Genomic DNA, 20,416 nt, shown 5'->3' on the forward strand with positions numbered 1-20,416 from the left:
AGATGGTCTCTCCTTAAGTAATTTGTTTTCTTTGTACTGTTATTCATGTGAAAAAAAATTGGGTGGTTTTTTTCCCTTTGTTTCTCTGGTTTTTGTTTGTTTGCCTGTTTGTTTTCTTTGGTTTATTTTTGGAAAGGAAAATGGGTGTCCTATTTGAAAGCTGAGTTCCTTGTTTCTTTCTTTTGCCCCATCACTGGCTGCATGCTCTCTATTGATGTCTTGTTCCTGGTCCTTGACACTGACCATCTTGTCTGTGAAAGGAAGCACTCCGGCTGGCATGATTGATAAGAAGAAAGGGAAGTTTTCTTGGTTTAGTCACTCCACAGAAACCCATGGTAATGTTCCACTGTGCTCTGTGTGTGTACGTGTGAATTGACGTCTCTGTGTGTGTCTGCGTGTCTGTGTGTGTGTGTGTGTGTGTGTGTGTGTGTGTGTAGATGGGAGGGTGCTCCTCTTGGGGGCTTGTCTTGCAGTACCCCTGTGTGTGTTTCAGGGGATGGCCCACTGCCCATCCATGACCTTTTAATTTCTTCAGATGTGTAGCCAGTGGCCCATAGCAGTCAAGAGTTGTTGTCTTGCTTCCATACCAGCATGGATTACAGGGCAGTTTCTTCCCTTGGACAGTGCCTGGATCAGGTAACAGTTTACTTGGCACCAAAACTCCTTTGGAATTAAGAATAACATAGCTACTCCTTATGCACATCCCCAATTGTCCTTTTAGGAATGCATCCCTACCTCTACCATCACTACCATTTCAGGTAAAAGACAGGACTTTGTTTAAAACAAAGTGAAACAGAGGCAGGTATAACCCCTATATGCCTCAGAATTTCACGTCAACCTGTCTAGTAGGCAGATATGGCTAAAAGTATGTCAAGGTATAGAAAGGTTAAGAGCAAGAAGACTCTTCATTTTTGATATTTATCTATTTTGATGTTTATGGAGCAAATAACCTGATCAGACCAAAAAGGTTCATCTTCTCAGCTCCCAATGCTAAAACCATTCCAAAAACCTAGCCCTTCATTCACAAAAGCTCTTTCAGAACTTGGGCTGGTAGTCATGCTAATTTATATTTTGTATACATTATATATGTGTGTATGTGTATGTATGTGTGTATATATATACGTACATATACATATACACACATATACATGTGTGTGTGTGTGTGTGTGTGTGTGTGTATAGCTTACAAAGCATTTTACATACATTATCCTCTCTTTTGATCCTCAAAACAATCCAGTGAGGTGAGTACTGAATGTGTTGTTATCCCATTTTCCAGACCAGGAAATGGAGGCTCAGAGACATGAAGTATGTTGCCTAATCACTAGACTAATTAGTGGTTAAATTAACACTCAAACTGAGGCCTTCTGACTCCAAGCCTAGTGCTCTTTTCACTGTACCGTAATTATACCTATGAAGCTCCCATGGTCTCAGTCAAGGTAATTGACTTTTGGTTCACTGTAAGAAGTTAACATTTGGGGAAAAGTAGAGAGAGATATGGCCTTGTAAACCTGGGATTATTTTCAGCTAACTGACCACAAATGATTCCAAATATCAGGAGGGTTCTATCTCCTAGAGTGAGCAGCCATTTATGAATTTTTCATTCAGTTTTTCCCTCCTCTCCAGGACTCAGACTTCTCTTGATTACCTGAAATATCCCTTTCTCCAGAAGAAGAAACCTCCAAAAGAAGACAGGAAATTCCTGTCATTATTATCCTAATAATCAATAGTCCTCTCCAGGTTTTCACCCTGGGGCTGAGTGGCAAACAAGATAGATCCACATTCCCCTTTTTAGTAGGAAATATGATGTTTTTATTCCCCACGTCAGTCTGTTCTGGAAGAAGAGCTGGGCAGACTGTATGTGGCATCTCATCTGAAAAACAAAGGATGGATGGAGCAAAAGTCACAGGATTTAGAGCTGGAAGGGTCTTTAGACACCCTCAGGATCAGCAGTTCTCAAAGTGTTGTCTGAGGACCCCTGAGGGGTCTCTGAGATCCTTTCAGGGGGTCCACATGATCAAAACTATTTTGACAATACTAAGATATTATTATCTTGTTAATCCTCCCTTTTACAACTACATATCTATGTGAGGACAGATTTTCCTCATGTTTCAACCAAAACAACATATCACAGCAGATATGAGAATGCAGCTGTCTTCTATTAAGCTAAACACTAAAGAGATTTGTAACTTCTTACTAAGTTGCTTTGGTTTTATTTTGGATTTGGGGTTGTTTTTTTTTTTGCTTTGGAATATATGTATTTTTCATTGAAAATGCTACTCATGTTAATAGGCAATAAGTTTGTTTTCATTTTAGGTGAATTAAATAAATATTTTTAAATGTTATCAGTTTTCATTCCTAATATGGTAAATCTTAATAGATATGTACATACATATATGTGTGTATACATGTGTGTATGTGTGTGCATACATACATACATACATACATACATACATACATACATATTGGAGAGGCAATCAAGGTTAAGTGACTAGCCCAAGGCTAGTAGGTATCTGAGGCCACATTTGAACTCAGGTCCTCCTGACTCCAAGGCCAGTGCTGTATCCACTGTGCCACTTAACTGCCCCTCAATAGATGTTTAGCTCATCATATAAAAGCTCTTTGGATCCTCATGATTTTTTTACGTTTAAAGGGGTCCCAAGTTCAAAAAAATTTGAGAATTGCTGATCTAGATCAATCTCTTATTTAACAGATGAGAAAACGGGGGCCAAGAAAGTTGAAGTATTTTGCCTAAGATAACACTGGTAGTAAATAACAGTGCCAGAATTGGAACCCAGCTCCAGTGCCTCTAAATATACTGTCCTTTACACTAAGCCAAGCTTCCTTTCTTTTGTGCAGTACTAAAGGGGAAAGAGGAGGTGACATTGAGAAAGGACCCACCTCAGTACCAAAACTTTTCTTCTGAAAGGGGAAAAAAAAGAAATGGTTTTTTTGAAACACCCCCCCCCAGTTAGATATAAAGGCAACTTTCCCTCTGGAAGCCTTATGTATTATTGCCTTGGGAAGTCCAAATACTGAAGAGATAACGAGCCTATGATGGCATGAGTTACATATGCTTATCTCTCAAGCCAAGTTGTTGAGATGGAAATGTCAAAATTGCTGAACCCCAACCTGGTGGGCAGTCACCAGGCTCCAGTTTAGTTGTGTTTTGATGGTCCCCATACTCTTACAACTCCTTCCGGTATTCCCACAGTGCCTAGCTAGTGGGCTTGTACCTTGAGTTCATCCAGTAAAGCCGAGTCCAAGTTGACCTAGACTGTAGATTAAGGGTTCTTAACCTGGGGACTCAAAAGGAATCTTTGGATAATTTTAGGAGGTATATAAACTTGGAACTTTAGATGCTCTGAAAACTGTGCTTCAATATAATTGGTTTCCTTTGCAATCCTATGTATTTTACTGTATGCATTTTAAAACATTATTCTGAAGGGGTTCATGACCCACAAACAAGTAAAGAACCCCTGCTCCAAATTCTTCCTAAGTGATAGGAATGTGATGATTTAGAAGGCAGGAGCCAGATGAAGACTTTGGTACAGATGGGCATTGCCAAAAAGTCCACAGCAGCCACACCTTGTGAAGCACAGCTGTGAGTCTGGCATGCACAGAGAGAGAGAGAGAGAGAGAGAAGCCTTAAGTAAACCATCAACCAAACTCTGTCTTTCCAGTTTCAGTGTTAATAATAACATAGTAACAGCAGCAATAGCACATTTCTAGAGTACTTTCACAATCCTATGAGGTGGGTAGTGAAACTCTCAAAGAGGTTCATGGATTTGCCCAAGGTCATACAAGTAAGTGTAGTGAGTAAGGAAGGAGCCAAGATTCGAACTCAAATTCCAGCTCTTAGAGAGCTGGGTAGATGGGAAGGAATGAAGGGGAAAGAAGTCATCTACTGAGAGTTTCTCTCTTTATGAACGGTAAGTTAGGAAACTGATCCCACAGGCTATCAATGTTTGATGCTAAATTTATCCATTTGTTAGAATACATTGAGGTATGCTGGTGCTGGTTTTTTGTTTCAAGGTGATCATTTATGTATTTCAAAACATTTCCAGTGGTGGAGGGGGGAGGATTGATCTCAACACCAGTTCCCTACCCTCACACCCCACTTCTACCCCAAGACAGCTCTCACCCCTTTTCATTGACTAACAGCAGAGCTTATCTGGGATAAGCAGTAAGACAATAACTTCCCTCTCCCTTCAAGTCCCAGGACCCTGGGACTTATTCCAGTGGATTTCATTCTTCTCAGTGGCAACTACCACCATTCTACCCCTTTGTCCAGCCAATTCCAATACTTCTACCTATAGTCACTTTCTGCAACTGAACATTGCAGCTGTCACTCAATATTGGGCATGTCAGCAGCTAACTTTCTCCCATTACCCCAATTTTCTGCTTTCTCCCTTTTGACTCTTGCAGTGAGCATGCCCACAAGTGAGACAGAGTCGGTCAACACTGAAAATGTGGCTGGAGGCGACATCGAGGGAGAGAACTGTGGGGCAAGGCTGGCGTGAGTAGGCATTGCAAATCCAGTGGGCAAATCCATAGGGCAGTGATGGGGGAATTGCCCTATAAGTTGGTCCTGAAATCAGATCAAGTTATTTAAGGGGTATCAGGTGACCCAACACAGTGGGAAGACAAAAGTCTATCACCAAAAAGAAGCAGAAACACCAGACAGTGGCATAAGTGGAGTGAAAGGAATGATTTAACATATTTGGTTATGTCTAATGGATTGATGAGCTGGGGTTGGGGGGGAGGGTTGGGAGAGAATGTTACCATTGAGGTAGACTTCCAAGTAAAAATTCCCATGTTTCCTGTGAAGGTCTGTGCTTTGGGCTGTCATATCCTTGCACTGAAACAATAAATATAAGTATACTCTATTGTAGAGTTCTTCAGTTTTACAGAGTCTCACTGGAACTTTTTACCATCCAAAGCAAAAAGACTATGAGACGAAGGGGATATTAGGCCTTGCTGATCAGGCTTTAAATTCTGTTAGACAGGATAACCTGGGCTGAAAAGAAAGCAGAAAGTATGATATGAGCCGTTAAAAGACTTGATCTATGTCACTGAAGGAAAGAAGTGCCATCAATGCGAACAACAGATAACTCAAAACTCATCTTTGTTTAAATGGAATGTAATAATAATAAAATAATATACAAAGAGCATTTTAAGGTTTTCAAAATACTTTATATATGTATTATATTATTTGAGCCGCATAACAACTGTGAGATAAGAGCTATGGTTATCATTATTTCAATTTACTGTTGAGGAAATTGAGGTTTAGAGAACTTAAGAGACTTGTCCATGGTCACACAGCTATTAAGTGTTAGAGGTAGGATTTGAACAGGGGTCTCTCTCCTGACTCCACATCTACTGTTCTTGCCATGGATAATCAAGCAATCAATATTTATTAAGTATCTAACCTATGGCAGTTGCTGAATAGGGGATACAAAGAAAAAAAGAAAATAGATCCTGCCCTCAAAGAACTTACACTCTAAAAGGGCAAACAACATGTATACATAAGTAAATACAAAATATGCATAAAATAAATATGAGGAATGGGCAGCTAGGTGGCTCAGTAGATAAAGAATAGGGCCTGGAATCAGGAAGACTCATCTTCCTGCATTCAAATCTGGCCTCATACACTTACTAACTGTGTGACCCTGGGCAGGTCTCTTAACCCTGTTTGCCTCAGTTTCCTCATCTGTAAGATAAGCTGGAGAGGAAAATAGCAAATCATTCCAGTATCTTTACCAAGAAAACCCCACATGAGGTCATGAAGCATCGGCCATGACGGAAACAACCAAACAATAATAAAATATGAAGTAAATTTTGAAGTTGGAGGTGGGACTGTACTATGATGCTTACTCGAGACAGCCCCCTCAAACACACAACACACAGGTGACCTACACACACACACACCACACACACACACACACACACACACACCCCTTCCATTGTGGTCAGCTCCAGGCAGTGATAGGTAGAAGGGCCTTAAATGATCCACTCATCATTTCACTTATGAAAAATTAAGAGTCAGACATTAGATATGAAGAAATTAATTCTTCCCTTTGGAGAATAGAAACAGCATCCCCTGCTGCAGACACTTACTTGGGGCATAAGGATCATAGACTTCAACTTTGTAAATAGACTGCCTTGTACTAGTAGGTGAATTGAAATGAAATTAATTGAATTGAATCTAGTTGAATTGAAATGAGATACACCTAGATAGATAGCACTGAAGAGGCCTGGCTTCATGTAGGATGAGTCTCTAAAGATTTCATCAAGCAAAGGGCATGCTTTTCACCCCTCAGAAATGGCTCAGTTATTTTGGTCATAAGACAGGCTGCCCGAACAGGAGCTTGCAGGTGGTCTGAGCATTTGTTGTGCCAGCCTCCAGGATGATTTCTGAGGATGAGGAGAAGCTCTTATGAAGCTCAAGGCCTGGGGACAGACCAGCTCTTATGATTTCTCCCTCCTGGGCATGTAGGACTTTTACTATCAGTCACTCTGACAGAGGCACCAGGGAGTCTGCACTGCAGATTTCTGAGGAAGGTAGGGAGGTAATTATTGTCAAAATGTTAAAATACCACGCTAATTACATTTTTAAGCAATAGCCTGGTTTTTTTTTTGCTTCTTCTCCCTCATTAGGGATGGTAAAAAACAAAGTCTTTGAATTTCTGGAGGCAGCCTTTACCCAGTGAAAGCCAATTGAGAAGCCTTCCAGCCCTATCAGTGGTAGGGGTACTCTTGCTCTGATATTCTCAGAAGGCTCCATGGAAAGGTCCTGTCTCCAAAAGTGGAGAAGGAAATGATGCTGGGCCCTAAAGCATGTTCCAAGGGTCCAGAACAAGACAGAACAGGTAGAATATGAACAGGAAGGGTGCTTAAATCTGTAGCTTTAGGAAGATGCAGAAATATAGATGGGAGCCAAAATCATTCTGTGCCTCACTCAAAATAGAACCATAGGAAGTCAGCATTGAAAAGCACCTTGGAGCTCCTCTAGTCCACCCCTACCATGTGACAAGTCAAGTCAACAAGCATTTATGAACTGCTTACTATGTACTAAGCGTAGGAAAGACAAATAAAAGCAGAAAGAAAGGCAGTTCCTGCCTTCAAGGTGCTTACATTCTAATGAGGGAAGACAACTCATAAAAGGGAGCTGAAGGAAGGGGCAGGGAAAGAGATGAAGGTTGGAGGCAGGAGCCTTGAAGAAAAGGTCTGGGAAAGTTGAGAATACGGTCTGGAGAGGAATGAAGATATGACCAGTCTCTTTCTCAAAATGGAAATTCTAGGAAGAACCAGATAATTCAAGAGAGAGGTGTCAAGTCCAGGGGTAGAGTGAGCTCCCAAGGTGAGGAGGTTTGTGAGGAAGACTGGTAGAGTTAGGAGTGCAACCTGGTGATGGGGAAATAGAGGGTAGAAGGAAAGGTAGGAATGAAAAGCAGCTAAAGATGAGCAAAATGAAATGATTTCTCCAAGTAAGAATTAGAAGCCAGGTCTTCTGATTTCTGCCTCTTTCCTTCACAAGAGTAAGCTAGGAGCCCCTGCCTCTTCTTATTAAATTTAGCAACATTTGTGAGCCCTACTATGTGTAAGAAGACCCTGTGTAGGCCCTGGGGATTCTTCAGTTCTTCATTTGAACCATATAACAACCATATAAGGTAAGAGCAATAGGTATCATTAGCCTTGCCTTACTGTTGAGGAAGCTGAGGTTTAGGGAGTTTAAATGAGTTGCCCATAGTAAGTGGACATCAGTGCAGGTACTACATCCAGCAGTAGAATTCATCCCATCCATCTCAGTCTATGAAACTAACCTTGCCCCTAGCCACATCTTTCTGTAAATCCTGAACAAGAGCTCCACCCTTCTGGCTGGGGGCCCAATCTCTAGACTGTAGGGATCTAGCAAAGATGGAGTTCACAGGATCATTTATCACTCACTTCAGAACCAATCCACCTTCTTTTTCTTTTTCTTTTTGAGGCAATCAGGTTAAGTGACTTACCCAGGGTCACACAGCTAGTAGGTGTCCAAGGCCGGATTTAAACTCAGGTTCTCCTGACTCCAGGGCTGGTGCTCTATATACTGTGCTATCTTGCTACCTCTCCAACCTTCTTTTCTGATCACACATCTCTCTAATCATCTTTATTCTGTGCTGGGGACACAATGAATAAAAAAGCAATAGCCCCTGCTCTCAAGGGGCTTACAATCTAATAAAGAGGATGAGAAATAAGAAATAAAAGAGCATAGAAATAAGGTAGAATATGATCAGGACAAAGAAGAAATTTAAATAAAGTTCACTAAGAATGTTTGAAGAGGAACACACCCCTTGGAGGAGAGGAGGGGAATTAGAGGAAATTGCATGGAAGAGATTGTACCTCATCTGGGCCTTGAACAAAGGGGGGAAGAGAATAAGCATTTATATAGCATCTTCTATGTGCCAAGCACTATGCTAAGTCTTTTTTTTCTTTACAAATAAATTTTAATTTGATCCTCACAACCACTCCGTGAGGTAGAAGCTATTACTATCCCCATTTTGCAGTTGACAAACTGAGGTGAACAGAGGTTGAGGGACCCACCCAGGGTCATATACCTTGTAAGTAAGGCCTGATTTGAACCCTGGTCTTCTTGAGTCCAGGCCTGGCAGTCTATCCACTGTACTACCTAGCTACCTCTAAGAAAGTGAATGGTTTCTACAAAGGAAGATATGTGTTCTAGGCATGGGGAAGAGCCAACACAATTGGACGAGGAGAGATCAAGATGAAATCATGGTAGTCAGTTTGGCTATAATATGAAGTTCATGAGAAGGAGAACATTGGGAAGTAAGGTTGGAGAGGATGCTCGGAATAAGACTGTGAAGAGCCTTATCTGGCAAGCAAAGGGGTTCACATTTATCCTATTAGAAACAGAGAATCACTGAAAGTTTTGGAGTGAGGTATAACATAGTCAGGCCCATGTCTTAGGAAGCTTATTTTGGCAGTTTTATAAAGGATGGATTGGAGAAGGAAGAGACTGAAGTTAGGGAGAACAGTTGGGAAGCTATCACAACAGCCCAGGGGAGTTATAAAGGGTGGTGGCCATATGTGAGTGGAGAGGAGGAAATGGATGGGAGTGATATTCTGAAGACATTACACATGTAGGTATGATGGAGAAGGGAGCCTCATGGGATTGTAGACCTAGAGCTGGAAGCAATCTTAGGTCAGTCATGATCTTTTAAAAAGGTTTCCAATTGGCAATGTTGAAAGAGGTTCTATCCCCAGTGGACAGTTGAGGCATTGAGGCCCAGAGAAGTATAGAGTGCAGCTGGCCTGGAAATGAATAGGGAGGAAAACTTCCCTTGGCCCCCATTCAATCTCAGAGTGCCACAGAGAATCATGAAAACAGTGACCACACCTGAATTATGAGATACTGTCACCTGGGCCTAGATTTTTCACTGTACCATCAGACATTGCTTCTGGGGATTTAAACAAGCATATCCACCCACGCCCCCAGTGTTTGGATTCTCAAGTGCACTCTGTTACTTAGGACCATTTGAAGTGGGTCAAAGGAAAGAGAACAAGACAGCAGTCAGACCTGGAGCTTATAAGCTCAAAGGCTCATAGATCATAGCACTGGAAGAGACCTCAAGATGGTCTAGTCCAACCCCTTTCATTCTACAAATGAGAAAACTGATGTCAAGTCAACAAAAATTTTTTTTGAGTGTTTACTATGTGTCAGGCATTATAATAAAAAGAAGCAAAAAAAAAAAGGCCCCGGCTTCAAGAAACTCACAATCTAACAGAAGCACATTCAAATGACCAGGCACAAGGGGAAACTAGGAGGCACAGTAGATAGAGCACCAGACCTGGAATCAGGAGGACCTGAGTTCAAATCCAGCCTCAGACACTTCCTAGCTGTGTGACCCTGAGCAAGTCACTTAACCCTGATTGCCTCAATAAAAGGAAAAAAAACCTATGTACAAACATATATATAGATATAGATATGATATATATATATATTATATGTATATATATATATGTATAATATTATATATATGTATATATATATATATATGTATATATATATATATATATATATATATATGTATGGGATAGCTTGGAGTCCAGAGAGGTTGGGTAAGACAAGTCCAGGCTATGAAAGGAATAAGTAGCAGAGCTGGGATAAAAACCTGATTCCTCTGATCCAGAGTTCTTTCCTCTACAAACCTTGGGGTATCCTCAAACAAGACCAACTCAGAATTTCCTTGGAGTCAACGGAATAAGGCTCAAGATTAGAGAAAGTCTCATTCAACCCCTAAATCCACTTATAATGATGAGGGGGAAATTGGGTTCTCCTCGCCAGGAAAACCTCTCCTTAAAAAGTGAGCCTTGACATATCTCAAGCTATAGATGTCCCTGGTTGGAGGTAGAACACCTTGGAATTTCCATGACCCAATTAGCAACTTTAAAATGTTTGATTCTGGCTCTAAATAAAAATATTCTCCTTTTCCTCCTCTTTCCCTTCCCACGCTCCTTGATAGCATATGATTAAAGCCTCCCACCTAAGTATGTAGACTTTGGGGGTAGGGAGCTAGCTACTAGCTACCATATTTTAGCAGTAGAGACAGACAGAGATGACAGAGGCAGAGAGGTGGGTTGGGGAGAAAATGAGAAGTGAGAGATTATTTTTAAGTGTTTGTTATGTGCAAAGCACTGGGAATATAAATACAAGCAAGTATCACAGTCCCTGCTCTTCAGCAGCTTACATATTAATGGGGGAAGACCATATGTAAAGGGGAGCTAGCTGGAAAGCAGGGAAGGGGTAGGGGGGAAGATGTGGTCATCAAGGAGATGAAGGGGTCTAGAGAAAGGTATGAAACCTAGCTGGGGTCCTTCCTGCAGTGGTATTCAGGGCAGGGTTGGGAGTTGCCAATCAGGAGAGGTGGGCTTTAGGGTAAAGAGTTCCCTGAAGCTCAGTGTCCTAGAGATGCAAGATGACGATACCACTTTTTCATCTTTTCACTTTTTTTTAAATTAAAAAAAAGTGGAAAGATTTAGTGGTTTCTTCCCCTACCAAGTTAGTTCCTTTGAGCAAAACTGAAATGACACAGATCCATCAGCTCATAGATTTAGAGTTGGAATCAAGCAATCATCAAACATTTATTAAATGCCTACTATGTGGCGGGCACTGTGCCTGAAAGGTACCAAGTCAAAAAATGGAACAGCTCCTCCCTTCAGGGAGTTTATGTTCTGCTGTTCACTTGAACCCATTCACAGACAAATAAATACAGGATATAGAAACAAACACACAGTAATCTGGGAGGTGGGAACCTTACAAATCCTCCAATTCAACCCCATCGTTTCATAGATAGTAAGATTAGCAAGTAGTCCAACAAACCTCCCTCCTTCCTTTTCTTCTTTCTTTCTATCTTTCTGCTTCTCTGTTTCTACCCTGATCATTCCCCCTCCACCTGAAATGTCTTCCATTTTCAGTCGTCTATGTCTAGCACCAAAAAAAACATTCTGTCTTTTCATCCAAATATTTCTTTCATCTGCTCGTTGGCCCTCACTCCCCACATCCTCTTGATATACAATGCCTTTCGTTTTGATTTTCTTTCTCCTCTGTGGATCTTTGTTGATTTTTCTGCTTCACCTTCTCTCCCTGTCTGTGTTTCTCTCTTATCAACTCTTATTTGGGTCCTTTAGACCTTCTTTTGGGTCGCTTTTTGAAAAGTTGCCTTTTAACTTGATTATGCATTCAAATCTAAAGTAGCACATATATTTGCACACATGAATACACTAGTTCATGAATTTCCTTCCCATGTTCCTATTTTTTTAATGTTCCATGGGTCTTCAGTGCTATACATGGCTGGCAGTGCTTTCAGTATTATTCTCAAGCCCTCTCTAAACCCTTGGCAGTTTGTTTTTTTAACAGTTTCCAGTCCTCAAGACAAGATCTTTTTGGCTTCTCTATTTCCAGCTGGGTTATTTTGCCTTTTCTACCGTTCTTGTAACCCAAATACTATTCAGCATCTGGCCCAGGGCCAGTGGACCATGAGAAAAGGAACTGTTGCAGGTGCAGCTTATACTAGGACTTAATGGTGAACTACGCCCCTCTCTATGACAGGCTTTTCCTTCTTCATACTTCCTAGCAAGAACAGATCCTTCTTAATAAGTAATTGGCAAGAAGATCTGTCCAGAATTTTCCCCTGACCCAGCCTCAAGGGCCTTGCTGAATGGATTCTGGTTGACTGGGAGAACATAACTGTAACAGCCCTCTGCCTTTACATGGGAGTATAAGAACAAGTCAGGAGATGCCATGCATCGGGTTGGGTCCTTTACTGTCAGGAGAGGGTCAACATTTCGGCAAGGGGTGGGGAACCTGCAGCCTCAAGGCCACATGTGGCCCTCTAGGTCCTCGAGTGTGGCCCTTTGATGGACTCCAAAGGCTTTGAGGCCACAGATTCCCCACCCCTGATCTGGGCACTAGTTGAATTAGCATGAAATTAGCGTATGATTCAGTAATACTGCTCTGTTCTCTTTTAGGCACCGAATCTCCAAATCAAAGTTCAGGTGAGTGAGATATTTCTCCTTTCCTCTCTTGCATTCTCCTGTCCCTCCTATCCTTCCCCTGCCTCTTTCAAATGACCCAAAGAACTGCCCATCAAGTTGGGGGGAGGGGGTGCTGTCTAAGGGAGTGATTTCTTCCTTCATGTGTATAGGCCAAGCCAAGCTTCAGAAAGTCAAGAAAAGCCACTGTGTCAAGGGTCAAATTTACTGAAATGTCCAAATAAGCCAATCCTGATGTCAGTGACACCATGGGAGAGCAGTGAGAGTAAAGAGGTGGAGAATTAGGATAAATCATACTATAGATTATTGGGCCAACATTAGAGGAGTACACTACTAATTTATTGTTTTTGTTCGTAGTATTACCATTTTTGAACCTATTTCGTTGAATCATAGTGGAAAGGGACCTTAGAGATCACCTAGCCTAACCCCTAAATTAGGCTCAGAGTAGAGAGGTGACTTTCGCAAGGTCACACTGCTAGTAAGTGGCAGAGTCAGAATGGGAGCCCAGGTCTTCTGACTCAGAGTTCAGTGCCCTTTCCAGTATACTGGCACAATGCTTATTAAACTCCTATGGCAAAATGGGTGTCACAAAACACACCTGAAACACTGAATACAGAGTTACTAATGCTACACAAGTTTTATGGCCAAAGAGTCTGAATGTGCCCAGAGAGCTTCGAGCCCTGCAGCCTTTGGAGGAGGCTGCACTTTCTGCCCTTTTGAGGAGGGGAGGAAGGAGCAGCAGTGCCCAGTCATCCCCTTGCCTCTCCCACTGGAACAAACCTGTTTCCTTGTTAGCATGAGGGAAACAAGAATTACAGGCTTAACTCCCCTCCCTGTTTTACCATGTCCTTTCCATATCCTGCCTGCATATGTAAACATACACATATTCACACATACAAATAAACCATGGCATTTATTATACAATAGAGGGTGTTGCCAGGAAACCCGTTGCTAAGCAAGCTATATTTTTGTAAGTGTGGGAGGTGTGTAATTAGCTTCTAAACACCTTTTCTGGTTAGCAGTTACTCCCTTATTCCAACCCAAATGAGTGTGACAGTCATAAATGGCTATATGCTAGAAGAGCCAAATAGGGCACCACCCTATTAATAGGCAGCCTTATCCAATGGGAAGAGGACGGTTATGGAGTTCAGAGGGCCTGGATTCAAATCCTGTGGCTGATGCCAGCTATCAGTGTGTCCTTGGATAAATTCCTTCATCTCCCTGAGCTTTAAGGCTTAGACTAGATGGTGTCTGAGATCCCTTCTAACTTTAAATCTACAGTCTTATGATCTTTCCATCAAGAGACCAGGAAGAGCCATGAAAGTGAGTCCCTATTGCGTCTGTAGCAAGGAAGGCTATTTGTGTCAAGGATACCTGACATTCATACTCAGGCTTGGAGAAAGTGTGAAAAGAAAAGCCAAGCTTCAGAAGAGTCATGTGTCCTTCCACATGCAACGCCTTCCGGCTTAAAAGACCAAAAATACAACTATGCCAGCCCAGGACAGGCCTGTGAGGGAATTTTGCACCTGGGAAGCTCCAGAGGCCTCTGGCCATCAAAATCACATTATTGATCTGTTCTTTTGTCCCTCTCAAATTCAAACTCCTTTGTTCAGGCAGTTTAAGGTACCTTGAAATATATATTTTTGAAAGTCTTGATTTTTTTCATTGCACATACAGCAGGCATCCTCCAAGGAGGGAGCAAAAACACCATGTAAAGGTTTTACTGCCATTTTGCAGTTCTCATGCAAATATTTGTAGTAATAGGCATATTACATTAAAGCAATACCTGCCTGATTATCTCCCTTCCCTGCTAGGTAAGAAACTACCTGAGGGGAAGGGAAAAGGCCCCTTTTGCCCTGCTGTGCTCCTCATTTTTTTCCACTTAAATTGGAGTTAATGTCAAACTGAATATAACATCTGAACTAGGATGGACTTTAATGATTATCTCCTTCAGTCCCCTTATTTTATGGATCACAGAACTATAGGAGAGAGAACTCCAGGTACTTTATGCTACAATGCCCTACACTAACTCCATCCAATAAAGACTTGTTTCTCTGGGGCCCAACACTCCACTTGACCAGTGCATCCCAGGAGTGCTCTGGTCAGAGAGTAGTAAGTCAATAAACAAATGTCAGACTCTCCCAAAGGATCCCTAGACCTAGGAACTTATGAGAAAATCTGTACTTTGGGGGAGGGGGGTACTTTTCTAAAGATGAGCTAAAATAGCAGGAAACCTAATTTGTATCTTATATTTGTATACCGCTTTGCAGTTTGCAAAAAACTTTCACGTATTCTTTTGATTTAATTTGAGCCTCAAGAGTGGTGTAGTGGAATTAGAGTCAGAGGACCTGGGTTGGAATCCTGACTTGGCTAAATACTACCTATATAACCTTGGGAAAGTCACTTCACTTTTCTGGGTTAATGTTTCTTATTTGACCAAGTTTTCACTGAAGTCCGTTCCTGGCTTTGTATATGTGGAGAGAAGGCATCTTAGACAGGAGAACAAAAACTTTCTCAAAAGACACAGATATTGGGGCCAGCTGGGTGGTGCAGTGGATAGAGCACCAGCCCTAAAGTCAGGAGGACCTGAGTTCAAAGACGGCCTCAGACCAAACATTTGACACTTACTAGCTGTGTGACCCTGGGCAGGTCACTTAACCTCAATTGTCTTAAAAAAAAAAAAGACACAAATATTCACTGGATGCTGTGTTCTGCTGTCTAGTCTTGCATTCTTCTGTATCTTCCCTTTGTCTTCCCATTCACCCAACTTGTATGTTGCCCTTTAGCAGAAGTAGCACATTTTGTCAGAAGGTTTCTGAAGAAAAGGCAGAGGCAAGACAAAACTCTCTCCTGGGCAGGTGCCCAAGATTGTGGCCTGCCTCAACATCAATGAAAGACAAGAATTCTTGATAAAATGTTTTCTTCCGTTGTTGTGGTATGTGGCCACAAAGATGTGTTCACTTTGGGCTTTGGGTCTTCCCTATAAAATATGCAATTTGATCGGTCACAAAATAAATCAAAATTAACGTCCATATGCCATGGAAAACAGGATTTCCTAGCCTTGAAAAATAATTTTGAGAGGCAGCATGGCATCGAGGGCCAGCTTTGGAAGTCAGAAAGGAAGAAAGAAAACGAGCATTTATTAAGCACTTACTATATGCCAGACACTGTGGTAAGTGCTTTACAAATATCATTTCATTTGATCCTCGCAACAACCCTGGGAAGTAGGTGCTATTATTATCCCCTTGTTACAGTTGAGAAAACCAAGGCAAACAGAGGTTAAATGACTTGGCCAAGGTCATACTTACTAGCTAGTATCTGAGACTGGATTTGAACTCAAGTCTTCCTAAGATGGTCTTCCTGGGGCATCAAGGTGGCACAGGGCAGAAAGAACCAGGCCTGGAGTCAGGAAGACCTCAGTTCAAATCTGCATTCAGATACTTACTAGCTGTGTGACCCTAAGCAAATAACTTAACCTCTGTTTGCCTCTGTTTCCTCATCTGTAAAATGGGGATGGTATAGCACCTAACTCCCAAAGGTTCTTGTGAGGATCAAATGAGGTAATAATTGTAAAGTAGCTGAGCATATACGTTAATTTTTATTGTTGTTGGGTTATTTCAGTCATGTCTGACTCTTCGTGACCCCATTTAGGGTTTTCTTGGCAAAGATACTGGAGTGGTTTGCCATTTCCTTCTCCAGATTACTTTACAGATGAGGAAACTGAGGCAAATATGGTTAAATGACTTGCCTAGGGTGACATAGCTAAGAAGTGTCAGAGGCCGGATTTGAACTCAGGAAGATGAGTCTTCCTGATTCCACGCCTCTCCCTCTCTCCACTGAGCCACCTAGCTGCCAGTAAGTTGCCTAAATGCTTCACATGCTTGGCAGCTACCTATGTTGACTACCCTTGATCTAGGTTTTGTTTTTGTTTGGCGGGGGGGGGGTTTAGACGGTTGGGGTTAAGTGACTTTCTCAGGGTCACACAGCTAGTAAGTGTCAAGTGTTTGGTCTGAGGCTGGATTTGAACTCAGGTCCTCCTGACTCCAGGGCTAGTGCTCTATCCACTGCATCACCTAGCTGCCCCAATCTAGGTTTGACATAAAGGAAGGAAGTAGAAGCAGTCTATTGCTCCCACATCTCCTAATAAAATTTTCAGGCCAGAAGGAATGTTGGAGACCAGGCTATTCCACTGAAGCATCTAAACGAGGCAGCTCCTCTGAGACTCAAGCTGACGGGTTCCTAACTTTTCATTCCCTATTCCCACCTCATCTACCACCCTCCCCCCAACCTTCCACCTCTTTTCCTATTTTCCAGCCGCTACTGGCGCCGGTGGAACCGGTTCTGCAGAAGGAAGTGTCGGGCTGCTGTCAAATCCAATATTTTCTACTGGCTTGTTATTTTCCTTGTATTTCTCAACACCCTTACCATCGCCTCAGAGCACTACAACCAGCCCCACTGGCTCACAGAAGTCCAAGGTGAGGGGCACCCCCGGCTTCAGTTCCCACCTGTCCCTGCTCGCCTTGCCTTAATGCCAAATGGATGTGAAGTCACCAGTAGTCAGAGGCTTTATGGAGATTTGGCCCATAGATATAACTTAATGGGGTGTTGGCCAACAGTTATGACAACGGATATACTCCAGGCCAGAGCTGTCATAAAATACAAGAAATGCTTTATAAATAAGCCCCCTTTATCCAGCTAGGCCCATACCGTCTGCCACCCCCGACACACTGAGTGTTATGTCCAGGTGATGGGAGACAAGGCCCTTCTGGCAGTTCACTTGCCAAAGGGAATTTTCAGAGCTGTGTACAGGTCCAACTGTGCTCATCATAAAGGACATCTGTTGACCAGAAAAGCCTGGAGTGGGGAGGGGTGGGGGAGGGAGGAGGAAAGGGGGAGGATAAGAAAATAAAAGAAACAAACTGACAATCCTAATAAATAATTTTTTCCTAAGTGGAAGCACTAGGAGGTACTAGAGAAAAGAGGATCTCATTTGACTGTGCCCCTAGACTGGAGATATAATTAAGAAAAATGGGCTATAGCCAAGAGAAGGGCCACAATCAACCATAACTGGCGCACACTGAGAATTCAGGAATGTTTGTTTTTATCTCAGAGCCACAACAAGAAATTCCGATGCCTAGGGAAAATTTAGTTAAGAGAAGGAGCACATGAGCTACAGCCCATTCTAGTTTGATGCAGTCATGCCAGAAGAAAGGATGACTCATTTCCTAGAGAATATAGCTCTAGTCCAGTGGTATGGTAGTAAATGTTTAACAAGCAGCTGTTCAGAAAAGAAAATGTATGCATGACAGCATTTTAAGTTTAATCTGCATTATTAACATTGTTAATCACTTTCTTAAGTCTAGATAATCAACAAAACAATAAAGCATCTGTAGCATTTGTTGGTTTCTGAGGCATCAATGCTCATGCTGAAAATTTAACAATCAGCTCTCTCCAGCTGGTTCAAGCTGTTCCTGGCACGTGGCTGCTTTAGCCCCTTCCCCCCATAGAACAACAGGTTACAGACTCTCCCTATCTCTCCTCCAGCAAGGAGGAGGTGGAGAGAGGAGCAAGGCACAGCGGTGAAAAGAAGCAGACTTGGGAGGCCTTCGTGGATAGTACTGACAGTGTCAGTAGAGAACTATGAAATGAAGGGACAAAAGACCACTGTAGGGAGGAAGCATTCCTGCCCTCCCCCTGGATGTGGAAACCCTGGGGCAAAGTTCAGGTTACCTCACCCTAATTACAGGCTCTTCTGCCTGCCTTCCCTGACTGACTAATAAGCATCATAGTGAGAGTCCTTCTCATAATCATCAACTTTTCATTAATATCACAACCCCCGCCAGTATTCTCAAAGAGCATGGATAAGGTGCCTACTTTAGTATGGCATCAAGCTAGTACTGTACCCAGAGAGCTAAACATGGCCCCAGTTCTTTAGGTGACCACTGCCTTCTAAAACATCCCTCTTTCTTCATGTAGACTCTAGCTTTTTTAGTGCTTTGAGGTTATAAGGGGGATTTAGAGTGCCAGAAATGTGTTGGGGAAAGGGGAGATTTTTTTTTTTAGTTAATAATTTTTCCCTCTTTGCTTTCCCCATCCCCAAATTCCTCCTCTTCTGGATCCTGCCAGATACTGCCAACAAGGCCCTGCTGGCTCTTTTCACTGCAGAGATGCTGTTGAAGATGTACAGCCTTGGCCTCCAGGCCTACTTTGTGTCTCTGTTCAACCGCTTTGACTGCTTCATCGTGTGTGGAGGAATCCTGGAGACCATCCTGGTAGAGACCAAGATCATGTCCCCCCTGGGGATCTCAGTGTTGAGATGTGTCCGGCTGCTGAGGATATTCAAAATTACAAGGTACTTAGAAACTGTGAAGGAGGTACCTCCATGGAGGGACATTGGTTGGGTGGTCTGCATTATGGGTTATTCAAAATGTATGGGAGAGAGCACTGAACATGGTGGTCTCAAATTCTACATTCAACTGTTCATCCACACTTTCTCTCTCTTTCTAAGAACTTTAGTCTGCTTATCTGCATAATTCCTGGTGCATTTGGACTAATCAAAACATTTCATACAGAGGATCCTCAAAACACATTTAGAGAGGCAATCTGGTATAAGAGGGGGAGCGTGGCAGAGTAGAAAGAGCTCTGTGAAGTCAGAAGGGACCTGTGTTCATAGCCTGGGTCTGAGAAGATTAACTGTGATGCTGGGCAGGTCATGTGACCTCTCTTAGAGATTCATTTGCCTTGCCTGGAAAATGAGGATAGCTACTTTACAGGGCTGTTGTGAAGCAAGTGCTTTGCAAACTTTAAGTTATAAAGAAATATGAGTTATTACTACTGTTGGCTGATGGAAGATAGCCCAAAGTCAAACTACAGTTATCCCTTCCACATCACAACTTTTCACATCCCTGTGTGGGCATAGTTAGCATAAAAGTTGGCATAAAAAAATTAAATGGAATTTTGGGGGGATTTTGTGGAAGCCACAGATGACACACAACAGATTATACAGAAAAAGTTTAGAAACTCAGAAATGCATAAAAAATATGTATAGTGTTGTATAATATCAAGAAAAAAGAGAAGGAAATCCATGAAGCCAGAAGATGTCTTCTCTGGTATGAAGGGAAGGCCAAAAAATTTTACATGGATTTTCCAAATCATGGAGGTGCTGCACCCCTAACCCCAGCGATGTGGAAGGGGCCTCAATACATCCCACAGAGAGAGGAGAAAAATAGATTGAAGTATCCCACATACACACAAACACATTCATTCATTCATTCATTCACCCAACAAATAAATTTTGAGCCCCCATTTTGTATGCAACCCTGCGCTGGGCTCTGTGAAGAACAGAGGAGACATAGAAGTCCTGGTCCCTGCCCTCAGGGAACATAAAATCACATGAAACAGAAGACAATATTCAGCCCTGGTCTGGACACATCTGAAGAATCGTTTCCAATTCTAGTCCCCATCTCTTCAAAGAGATGCTGACAAAATTGAAGCATGTCCAGAAGCATGCCTGAAGTCCATGAAACACGTCCAACAACCAGGACTAGAAACCACGGCAAAAGAGAACTGAAGAGGACTGAAACAAAACAAGAAGAACAAAAGAGCTCTGAAGGAAGCAAAGATGTTCATCTTGGAGAAGAAAAGGAGCAGAGGGAATATGATAGCAGTCTTCAAATATGTAAAACATTGACATATGGAAGGAGCCATTCTGTTTGTCCACAGAGGGCAGGCCTAGGCCTAGCTGTTAGAAGCTACAGTGAACCCTGTTTTTGTGTCACTATGAGCAAACGCTGACTAGTAATTGGAGCTATCCAAAAATGAAATAGACTTCTTTGGAGAGTAGACACCTTCTTTTGAAGGATGA

General features: G+C 42.3%; 1 protein-coding gene across 1 annotated transcript in view; it reads left to right on the forward strand.

Moving 5' to 3' along the window:
• The window catches only part of CACNA1C (calcium voltage-gated channel subunit alpha1 C), a 1,008,001-nt gene that overhangs the window by 813,801 nt on the left and 173,784 nt on the right, over positions 1 to 20,416 (forward strand). Inside the window, 4 exon segments of the mRNA XM_078156118.1 lie at positions 4,426 to 4,516; positions 12,529 to 12,555; positions 16,867 to 17,027; positions 18,679 to 18,904. Coding sequence (XP_078012244.1) covers positions 4,426 to 4,516; positions 12,529 to 12,555; positions 16,867 to 17,027; positions 18,679 to 18,904 — 505 coding nt within the window.

This window comes from Phascolarctos cinereus, unplaced genomic scaffold, assembly GCF_003287225.1.
Source record: "Phascolarctos cinereus isolate Bilbo 61053 unplaced genomic scaffold, phaCin_HiC Scaffold_1;HRSCAF=81, whole genome shotgun sequence".
In the NCBI taxonomy this organism is placed as follows: domain Eukaryota; kingdom Metazoa; phylum Chordata; class Mammalia; order Diprotodontia; family Phascolarctidae; genus Phascolarctos; species Phascolarctos cinereus.